Source organism: Aulonocara sp. 'chitande type north' Nkhata Bay, linkage group LG14, assembly GCF_057382095.1.
Source record: "Aulonocara sp. 'chitande type north' Nkhata Bay isolate Kocher_YH1m ecotype deep benthic linkage group LG14, A_spYH_male_GT1.1, whole genome shotgun sequence".
NCBI classification, from domain to species: domain Eukaryota; kingdom Metazoa; phylum Chordata; class Actinopteri; order Cichliformes; family Cichlidae; genus Aulonocara; species Aulonocara sp. 'chitande type north' Nkhata Bay.
Window position 1 is genome coordinate 6,979,238 of NC_141357.1, and position 11,273 is coordinate 6,990,510.

The window sequence follows — 11,273 nt, forward strand, 5'->3', positions numbered from 1 at the left end:
GTTGTGATGAGAGAAAAGAGAAGGTGAAGTTAGATGTGACCTCTTTTAATGCTTTAAACACAGAAATAGGGGAAAGTGCATTAAATTATAAATATCTGCTTATTTTCATAGCAAGGTAAACAGTGGATGACCTCAGAGTGCTCCTTACTTAATATACTATAGTCTATTTTTTATATTTGTCAAATATGTTGTTTTAGCATTATTGAGTATGGTAGGAGGTGTTAGCATACCTCCGATGAGATTGACCGCAGATGTTATCTGTCGTTTAATATTTGGAGACCATTTCACCTTCTTTTGCATCCTCTCTGCTTAAAAAGGGGGGGGGGGGGGGGGGGGGAGTCCTTCTCCCTAGTACCAATAGTACCAATAGTTTTTCCTCTCGTGACTAAGGGCTAAATAGATTTGTAGCCCACTGTGATCTTCACTAGAATCTAGTCTTAACTGTAAGGGCACAATTCTTTGGTAGATTCATGGATATATAGAGAGAAATTCATCGTCTCAACTGGTCCACAAACAAGTACAACCTGTAGGATTTTAATCGGAGCAGAACACTCAGTTACACCTTCCCTCATTTAACAACACTGAGGGAAATTTTTACATCTACTCACCTTTGTATAACATTAAATTCCTGGCTATCTAAAGCTCTTTTTAGCAAATAAGCAAAGGCTGTACATCAGTGAGGTGGAAAAATCTCTCTTACGTCATTCATCCACAGAGGCAGGTTATATGAAAAACTATGTGAGACAGTTTGGGGTTTGAATATTTAAAAAAGCTATAGATGTTTCTCCTCGTGATATCAATGAATGAATGCCGTGCATACAGGTAATGGACATATGCTGTCACACCTGTACTGCAAAGCCGGAATGTCACGGAAGTGACATGTGACAGTGACAAGTAACGGAACATAACGGGATTTAACGTGAAAGTTTTAAAAAAAATGGGGGGTCACAGTCGAGACATGCACCCTCAACTTTGCTGAAAAGTGCACAACTTTAAAAATCTCTAAAGAGTTTGGCATCGCTCTTACCAAACAGGTGATTAGCGCACGTCCGTCTAAATGAGCACTCACCTATTCTGAGAAAGACTACCACGCTGAACATCGATAGCAAGGTAGGGATGACTACACCGAAGAAGGTGGAGAGTTTCTTCTGTTGCTTCTGCTGGGCAGCCCTCCGCCCTTGGCTGCCCGGGTTATGAACCGGGGCCTGCCGGCCCGCCTGTGACCGCAGCTCGGATTCATTGACGCTGGTAGAGAGGCGGTAGTGGAGGAGAGGAGTCCGCTCTGTCATGGTGAAACCTGCTCCCGGACTAGATTTCAAAACTTCATTAAAAAAAAGTGTCCCGGATAAATTTGAGCGATCAGACACCAGAGTTAAATTTTCAAGTCTGCCCGGTTCGTGGAATATCTTCGAGCGTACAAATGAGCGTATTCCAACCGTTTCAAAAACCGAAGCAAGTGTATCAGTGGCGAGTCCTCATCAAAAAGAATCAACTTTACCTACCTACATAGCAAAGCAGTGGTTATGTTAATAATAAAAAAAAACTAAAATACAAATGCGTGTTAAACCTACATTTTAAAACGAGTAGGCCTTTCCTATAGCGTTATAATTCTGTTAAATGCCACATCAAGCGACTGTTGTATCGTAACATCTCATACAACTATATAGAAGAATGTCATGTGACACGGGAATGTCATTTTGTCTTAATAGCGGTGATTTCCGGTTAAAACTCCCACAGTAGAACACAGGGAACGTAATGAGAACGTAATGTAATTATGCCTAACTACCCCGGATGCAAACGGCAGGCAGGTGTATGAAGAGCTACCGTGTGGTTTTCATATGTGTGCGTGTCATATGAAGACCAACATGATTTTTTTTTAATGCCAGCACAGACGACTATACAAATGTTTTATTTTGTAGGCAATGTGCACAACTTCCGGTTTTGTCCTGTGTTTTCAATCAGTGCAGCGTCTTGATTTTCTGATTTTCCAGCGCCCCTTGGTGCCTGCCTGTTGCCTTTGGTCATATGACCGGGTTGGCCAATCACAGCAGTCCATTTTTCCGGCCACCTGCTGCATCAGGTTAGCCAGTTATTACGCTTGTGAACCTGGATACCTTCAAGGTCTTACAATGTTACAATGCAAAGTTACCATTCTAAACTTGAAATTATGACAGAAAACATACTAAATGCAGGCTTATTGTTATTATTATATACTTTATTATTTTTTGAAATTGCCGAAGGCACACTGAACATTGATGAACACAGATCAGTCATGCTCCTTCAAAATTTTTACACTGTAATTTTAAAATATAATTTTTTTTAAAAAGCTATTACATTTTATAGCTTTTTTATGTTTTAAAAGTTCATTTAATATCAATAATTAAAGCGATCCACATAATACAGAGTGGTCCAACTGCTGCCACAGACAGTCCAAAGTCCTCCACAATAAATAAATAACAAAAAACAGAGTGTCTCTAGCAAAGTCTTTGATGGGCACTGCAATCATTCAGCAATAATTGGCTAGCGTATACATATATATAAACTGAGCAGCACTTTTACATGTTTTAAATAAGCAAACACATACATACATTTTGTGCAGAATATATAGAAATAAGGCAGAATACCACATACTCTCTGCATCCATACACATCCATCTGTTATTTATTAACATGAGACATGAGTGCAGTCATTATGATCACTTTTGTTGTAGAATACAAAATTCTCATAAACTTAATCAATTCCTTGCACTCCAGGCCAAGTACACAGAGTTGGGAGCCATCCACAGGTGGTGACGGTGATGAACAATATCTGATGCATATTGACACACAATACGATTAATGCAACCTCATACCTACAGAGGGTGCTACAGTCACAGTTTCTGTTGCACTTTGCCATAACAAGTATGAGCACACAGACAGACTTTGTTCATTTGTAGGTAGCTAGTCATTACACAGATTCCCTTGCATGATTCATCTGTGGGCCAGGAGAGTAAATAGCACTTTAGTCAGATTTCCTCATCTTAAAAGCCAATTTGAATTTTCCTGGCACAGTTGGTTGCGCAATATATCTTTGTAAAGGCAAACAGTGGGCTTTTAGATCTAAAGCACACTGCCACCACCACTATCAACTCTACTATCAGTCACTGTCGGCTCCTTCACTTAAATCCATGTGATTCAAGGTGAATGGAATGTCTTAATATTAGTCATGCGTGGCAATCTGTTGATGTGTCAGTTGCTTGGCTCCAAACTTGAGTACACTCTCACATTTCCCAACTTAGTTGGATGATCTGAGCATATTGACTGCAGTGATCCCTAAACATTTTCTCATGCCAGCATGAGGTCCAAACTTCAATTTATCCACTATTGTGATTTAGGATTAAATATCTGCAGAACTAAAGGCAGCCTTAGTAAGCTGTGTGTTCTTCTTCAAATGCAAAGCAGTGTATAAAAAATTATACCTGGTCAGTTCCAGCTTGTTATCACGGTGATGTTGAGCATGTTATTAGGCTTTATGCTAGCACTTGTCTCCATGCACCGATGTAGGTTTCTCTTTCACTTGTACAATTAGAGTCTTTAAAAACTGCTCTTGTTGCCTTTTGGAAACTTTTCTGCAGAAGCATTTCCTCCATATGAGGTTTACATCTTCCATTTGCACTCAGAGCACTCGCAGATTGTTACCTTTAAACATCCTTCCATTCAATGCAAATGTCACAATGTTCCAACTCCCAGTCTTTTCTTCCTGGGTCCTCTCAGCGTACTTCATTCACATCTTCGATCAGGATCAGATTCCTTCCTTTTACTAAGTGAAACTTGTGGACACTCCTTAGCAAAGAGCTCAAGTTTTCCTTTGAGTAGCTGTTTGGAGCCAGCCAGCACTTTTTTCAGTGTGGTTTCATTTGAGCAGTGCTGCACTACCGAAGGAGACGCTGTCACCAGACCACTCTGTAAGTAAGAAGAACTCAGTTAAGCATTCATTGGCTTTTTTTTTTTCAGAAAAACTACAAACATTTCTATATAAAGGCTGCTGATAGCATGCATGTGTCCAAATCTATATGTAAAATTTGTGTCATCTATAAGACGCAGTATGTTGAAAAATTAAAGATGGTTTCATTGGGTCTCATTAATCATAAAAGCAACACCAAGGGCACCTCAGGTGTTACATGAAACAAGTGAGTTTCTTCAATTAATTAGATGAAGTCAAGTATTTTTTTACATGGTGTCCCCTTTGTACTCATTCTCTAAATATTCCTGTTTTTTCTCTGTCTTTTCCAAGGGTATATGTTGTCAAGTAGTTTGAATTCTCCGTATTTGTAACAAACTATATACACAGCCTACACTCACTGGCCACTTCATTTGTTCCTTACTAGTACCAGGTTGGACGCCCTTTTCCTCCCTGCCTTAATTCTTTGTGGCATAGATTCAAGAAGGTGCAGGTCCTTATTTGACTTTTATCGCCTTAAAAATTTGCACAACATTTAGGAAAAGTAGTGTTATGATGCATTACCTGAAGGTTATTTTTGACAAGTATCAGATAATTGCGGACAATAGCACGCAGGTCAACCAAGCAGCTCTGATTTGTTTTAGCCTGCTCTAAACCGTCGTGTAACATTTGGAGGGATGCCAGTACGTCAGCATGCTTCTCCTGGAGCTTGAAAAAAAACCAAACACAAACACAAAAACGATTACAACTTTGCTATCGGTTACAATCCCAACATACGTGACGGTATCGTGGTCCCATTAATGTTCAACAATACAAATAGAGCATATCAACATCCAGATGACCTGTTTTTAGGGGAAAATAGTAAAGCTTTGTATGTGAAACTTATACTGGAATCAGCAAACTGAAAGATCGTTTGAAGCCTGAGTTGTAATGTTGCAGCCTCAGTTTTACAAATCAAAATATTAAACAGAAAAAATCATTAAAACAATCATTTCAGTAATGCTGGAAAAATATCATGCCTTATAAATTTGCAGTGCCACCTTCTTTCAGGTCTATCTGTCCACTTAATGCATGTTATTACTTCCTATCATTCCCACAGTGAAGTTCAGATTGGGCAATATGTGTTTACTAAAGGCCTACAGTTGTCTGCACCATCATGCACGCCAGCATCTTAATGTTGGCAATGTGAACTTTGGATTGTGTCCATTTCTGATGAATTTCATTCAGGACTTGAAAAGGAATTAAGTTCAGTAGAATTTCACTCATTATTCATATCATCATGTCCCCATGTACGATATGAATAAATGAACATGAATGATGCAAAGTTTATTTTTAGATGCTTCTTCCATGCCATACCTCTCACTCATAGGTAGGGCTGAACGATATATCGCATTTGCGATAATATCGCGACATGATCAAGTGCAATTTTCTAACCGCAAAGGCTGCGATTATACTCTGGACATGTCCAAATTCATGGGCTGCATCCTCCTGAGGCCACATTTGTAGACCGATTACGTCACAGCAACGCGCCGAAGGCTGTCCAAATTACTACCATATCCCAGAATTCATAGCGCGGCCCAGACAAACTCCAGTTTCCAGCAATGGCGGCCGCTACTAAGTTTTAAAATTACTCATACTAATCTTTCAGGGTCACAAAATAAACTTTTAACATATTTTCAGGCGAGAAAGTAGTTGTGTAAACATCAAATATCTGCTCGGTTTATCAAGATATCCCATATTTGCAAAAGTGCTTCGACGTTTTCAGAGGCGTCTGCTACCCACCAGCTCGACAGCTAGCCGGGAGCTCGAGGGTTACTGATGCGGCCGAGAACGGCACAACTCCCGGCACATCATTTTCAGATCACCGCGGAGTTTCGCTGCTCGGGTTAAACGTGATATATAAGTCACTTAGACAACCTAAAAATGTTATTGTTGGGCTTTTTTCAGTGTTTTGTTTGTTCGTGAGTAAATCGGTTTGGCTGAGATTAAAGTTATTAGATTAGATAAAATAAAACTTTATTAATCCCCCGGGTGGGTTCCTCCTTGGTTTTCACACAGCTGACTAAACGTCAAACAGAAAACTTATTAAACAGAAGTATGAGACAGTCGAGAATTTACACCAGTGTCTGGTTATATTTTAGATAGCAAGAAGCAGACGGCCGAGTTTATTAAACTCCACCGAGACAGCGGTGACGCAGATCAGAACTAGACCGTCCAATTTCACGCCTTTAAATTTTAAAGGCGTGTTTGTGTGTGTGTTTATACAATTGCTATTATGTTTGCACTTTATGTGTAATGTTACTGACTGCAGAGATCAGTAAGATGTGTGTATTTTTTATTTATTAGTTTTATTTATTTAATATTATTTTTTAATTGAATGACTGTCTAGTAGTTCACAGATGTCGAAAAACTGAGTGTGGTAAAGCCACTGATTTTGTTTATGTATATTTCTGCAATCTGCACATTGTACTGACTTTCATTTTAATGTTTACACCAGGGTTCCTTGTCAGCACTTTATGCTCAGATGTTTGTAAGCTAAAAATAAACTATTGTGTATGTTCAAATATACTGTTGTGATTGAAGAAGTTAAATAAAAATGTCAGTCATCAATTCATGCATCACCTCATGTCATCATAACAGAGGTCTGTCTTCCAGGAAAGAACAGTTTAAAATTAATGTAATATAGTATTGGCCATACTATATGATGTATTGCTTGTCTTTGTTTAATAATACAGAAGACAAAGACCTTAAAAAATAATCGCATATCGCATCGCAATCGCAATATTGGGGCAAAAAATCGCAATTAGATTATTTTCCATAATCGTTCAGCCCTACTCATAGGCGAACAGCAGCAGGCAGTCTGAGCGGGGTCATGCTAAATTCTTTCCTTCCAAAGTCTTTATCAGATTTATCTTAGCTGTTATGGCCTTTGTTTCTCTTTCGAGAGTTTTGAACTGCACATTTTAGTCAGTCTTACAGCTGATGTGAAGTTATCGCAGTTCAGTGAATCTCATTTGATAAGAAATGATTAAAATGTTTGTTGTTGGCTTTTTCAATGATTTTTTATTAAAGCATTTTACTTTTAATCACTTTTGATATTTAGTAATATATCTGCAGACCTAATATTAATTCCAACAATCAGGTGTGTTTTGTGTTTAGAACAAATTGTCAGCACGTCCGGATTCTTATTGTTAGCAGTGTTTGCAGGGGCTTATGCAAGGAGACATGACTGGGCCTCCCAGGTGCCTACCTATTGATGCAGTTGGGCTACAGTACTGCTAGTCTTACAATGCACAATGCCATTCGCTGATAGCACAGGACCAGTGATTAGGGATGGGTATCGAAAACCGATTCTTGTTGAGAACCGGTTCCCACTGTTTCAATTCCTTGGAATTGTTTGCCATTTTTGCAAACGATTCCCTTATCGATTCCAGTCGCCCCGAATGATGTCACCACGTTGCGGAGCGTCATTTACCTGGCAGGAAACATGGCGGCTCAAATGCTCAAAAGTTTGATTATACTGATTATACGGATGACAACAGGGCAACTTGCAATACTTGCAAAGTAGATATTTCATTTAAGGGAGGAAACACTACGAATATGCAAAAGCATTTGCTCACAAAACACGTGATAACCTTAAATGAATGTCGTGTTTTTTAATTCCGCTCCGGACTCGTGAATCTCAACCCAGCAGCAGCGGTAACGTTTGCACGTCCTCTCCCGTTAATATGGCAGGTAAATAATCAACTAATAGTGCATATTATGTTAGCGCGATCTGCCTTATTACAAAACCTGCCATTACTGTGCGTTTAGGTGACCATGATGAGAGAGACAGACAGAGTCTGGCTGGCTCAGATGCTGGCAGTTCTCACTGCAGTCTACCGGCAGCGTCTCAGGCCAGGATAGACGAATGTCACCGAGCAGTGACTAAGTTTGTGGTAAAAGGCTTGCACCCATTTGCCACAGCAGATGATTTTCAGTAAGTGAATGTGTTTAATTGTAGGCAGGGACATTACTGGATATTCTTGTGTAATTGCTACTGAATAATTTATGTTATACTTTATTATTGCTACAGAAGAATATTTATTTTATTATTTTACATTTACAATTTATTTTCCTGGGGACCCTGTGACACCCCATTGAAGAGCTGTAGGCTGTGGATCTCTTAAGATCTCACTGTTGGGTTTGTAAGGCCATGTTACACCTAAATTTCTATCTTGTTCAAAGAGAAGATATAAAACAAAGTTCTAAGCTAATCAACCTTAGTGTTCTTTTAAAAAAAAAAATAAGAGAATCGATAAAGAATCAAATCGTTAAACAGAATCGAAAATGGAATCGGAATCGTGAAAATCTTATCAATACCCATCCCTACCAGTGATAGACTATAACTTAAAATACACACTTCACAGAATTGCTGCTTGATGTCCTTAAACATGTCACTTCGTTGCTCGTTGTTTTGCAGATTTTCAAATATATAATCTATAAATCTATGGGCAGAGTCAGGGCAGAGTGTATATACAGTAAAAATCTATTATAGTTACCAGTAACAACACTGACAATGCTGTCAGACCGGAATAGCAGCAGATTTTGGCGAGTGCAACGTAGTGGGAGTATATTACTTCCATGGAAGTCTGTGCAGTATGTGCCAGAACTTTTTCTGTCTAGTTTTGTGCATGTGACACAACTGACTGTGATCCACTACATTATATCTCTTCTAAACCTCTTCTAAGCCCTTGAGACAGCCTTAAAAACACAAGCTGTTACTGAACTTTTTAACAAAGTAGAAATTGCTGTTTGAACAGAAGACAAGAATGCTGCTTTGTTTAATTGTCTTCTGTATTCTTGGTGAAGCTTATTGCAGTTAACTAACTGAAAAAAAAGTTTAAAAGTAAGAAATAACTGAAGTTAGACTGTACACTTGCAGACAAAATAAAATGAGACTTGGTCAGTGGCCACTGACGCATACATTTACTGAGAGTAGGATGTCTGGTAGCCTACTCTTATATTTGTTGACAAACTGTTTTTGCTAAACATACTTCGGTTGTACTTACAGTTTTATTATTCCATTCTGCGGGTCGTATTGCGGTACATAGCCGTACTGAAGAGGGCAGCTTCTCTGAGACGCTGCACTTGAGTACCTGAGTACATCAACAACAGCACATTATCCATGCAGTCATGAAAATGACTCACTTTGTTAAACAAAAAGAGTCAAGATCTTTCAATAAAAATTCAAAATAAATATATAAATAAATGTTATAATTGTGCCTCCTAAAATGTGTACATTTAAAAACTGCTTATCAGCATCCCCACATTTACATTGTTTTAATGTTACTTTGGTAGATTGATAAAATGCAGAAATCATTTCCTCACCTGCTTTTTAAATCTATTCATCAGTTCATCCCTAACACATTTTTTGCAGAACTGCAAAGACAGTGATGTTGCATGAACTTCAGGTCGGTGGGTAAAAATCATTCCTGTCAGCAGCAGCAGCAGCAGAAGTCCTGGAGGAGCACACAACGGAGATGACTGACGAGCCATCTACCTCATTCATGCAACAGCAGACACAATTTAACCTATCTGTGTTTGTTTCATTATATCTCCTCCCCTCTTTTATCCACATTGATGCGGAAAGTTCAGTGAAGTAAGCAGCATGCAGCATAGCCCGCCCATTTATGCGTCGCTGTCTGATTCTGCCAAATACCGTCGCATCTTTACAAGCCTTACACCCATTTCCATTCATGTGTTCTACTCGCATATGTTTATGTTAGGTGTGAAAGTTAGGATGGGGTGAGTAAAAGTGTGAAAGCACTAAGTATCTTCATTTAGCTTTCTATTTTTCTTGCTGATTACATAAGTCACAATGATGTCATGAATCACTGTTCCGAAGAAAAAGCATGAAATTCTCAGGTTCTGGAGAAATACATCAGAGCAGGAGTCCTAAAAAAAAATCAGGGCCGAGACTACCACACCATGTTTGATATAAAACACATTTATACACCACTCTAAGTAACTATGAGTCTCACTGTCGTTTTATCTCCTCCTCTTCTCTGCGAGTACAAGCAGCATACTTACTGCTATGCGCCATAACCCGCTCCTGGACGCATGGTTTCCTTAACTATGGTTCCTCAACCTCCATTCTTCTTCTTTTTGTTGCCATAAAAATTAGGGCATATGTTCAGAAATCATTTCGTATTAATCATATAGTCTCTTTTCAGTCTACAAAGCTCCAGCAGAGTCCCAGAAATACTGGCATCAAGATTCCATTCAGCTATTTTCTCTTTCACTTGTTCACCGCAATAAAGCGTGTATTGAGAGGGGCTCGTGGCTTTGCTGTGACCTTTAGAGAAAGAAGTCTGTGTATTTGACTTAGCCCAAAGTTAATATTTGACTCTGGTTCAGTGCAAATAAGACCAGAGAGGCACCACATAGACCCAGACTATAGTAACCAGTTATGACACCATGATGCAGACATATGGAACTCATAATGAAATACTGTAGTTAATTTCGCTCTTATAGTGCTCTGTTTTGGGTCATAAGGCACTAGGCTAGAGAAGGCTTTTGTGACAACAACATTGTTTCAACTGCTGCTTTTGGCACATCCAGTAATGGTCAAGCCATGTTCATTGCTCATAGAGGAATCCAGTTTGTTTTGGATCACCATCATAGAAAGAAAAGATACCAAAATAAAAGTGATGAAACCATTGTTTTTTACACCATATGCCTTTCCTTACACAACCCCAAAGGGATTTGTGTCTCCTGCTGTGAATCTTTTGTTTATTAAATGATTGTGTAAACCATTACACTAGAAACACAGACAAGAAAATTCAGCAGTGGAAGCTACTCACTACTCGCCTTTCCCGAGTGATCTCTATATGGTGAGCAAAATGCAAAAATATTTTTTGCACACTACTCAGGTCATTTAATTGTCACTGCAGTCACACATGTAGAGTGTAATAGACAGCAAGAGATATTTTCATCATAAATGTATTTTCTCAAATAAACTAAATATATGTAGTTAAATATTTTGTCAATGTTTTTGTATGGATGTGCCCTATTTTCATGAGGCATTGTTAGACAGTTCTTTTTAAAGGGAATATCTGGTTTGAACCTTCAGGTCCTCAGGTGTGCTACCTGTACTTTGGGAGCATTCTTTTCAGGTACTCCAGGCTCACTGTTTCACATAGCAGTTGAGAAAGTGAGTCATTAAGAAAGAAGGTGGAGCTTGTTGAAAGAAATATCAGCAAGGACAAGTACAATAGCTGAAAGTGTTATGGGATAACAACAAGTCTACACGTGAACTTCGGTACTATTTCGCAATATATTAGTATCAGCAG

The 11,273-nt window shown here is 38.8% G+C and overlaps 2 protein-coding genes across 3 annotated transcripts in view; both read right to left on the reverse strand.

The window, feature by feature from the left end:
* The window catches only part of LOC147313987 (solute carrier family 12 member 9), an 85,508-nt gene extending 83,823 nt beyond the window's left edge, over positions 1-1,685 (reverse strand). The window contains exon 1 of the mRNA XM_086260735.1: positions 1,070-1,685. Coding sequence (XP_086116861.1) covers positions 1,070-1,289 — 220 coding nt within the window. The 5' untranslated portion in view covers positions 1,290-1,685. The remainder of the gene's footprint in view (positions 1-1,069) is intronic.
* Positions 1,686-2,204: 519 nt separating this feature from the next.
* Positions 2,205-10,255, reverse strand: LOC147313988 (uncharacterized). Of its 2 annotated transcripts, XM_086260739.1 has the most exons (5): positions 10,012-10,255; positions 9,310-9,440; positions 8,991-9,077; positions 4,504-4,647; positions 2,205-3,941 (listed from the first exon to the last, which is right to left on the reverse strand). In XM_086260739.1, exons 1-5 carry the CDS (start codon positions 10,022-10,024, stop codon positions 3,759-3,761), a joined length of 558 nt encoding a protein of 185 aa, XP_086116865.1. In that variant the 5' UTR covers positions 10,025-10,255; the 3' UTR covers positions 2,205-3,758. The 2 variants fall into 2 exon arrangements, with proteins under 2 accessions (XP_086116865.1, XP_086116864.1); XM_086260738.1 differs by lacking the exon at positions 10,012-10,255 and having other exon boundaries at positions 9,310-9,522.
* Positions 10,256-11,273: the final 1,018 nt, after the last annotated feature.

What these genes read in the sequence shown, in the direction of transcription:
- LOC147313988 (XM_086260738.1), bottom strand. Translation starts at nt 9,477, where the DNA reads ATGGCTCGTCAGTCATCTCCGTTGTGTGCTCCTCCAGGACTTCTGCTG. An exon ending in TGAATAGATTTAAAAAGCAG is followed by an intron (nt 9,078 to 9,309) that starts GTGAGGAAATGA and finishes TGATGTACTCAG; the next exon opens with GTACTCAAGTGCAGCGTCTC. An exon ending in TTGTCAAAAATAACCTTCAG is followed by an intron (nt 3,942 to 4,503) that starts GTAATGCATCAT and finishes TCTTACTTACAG; the next exon opens with AGTGGTCTGGTGACAGCGTC.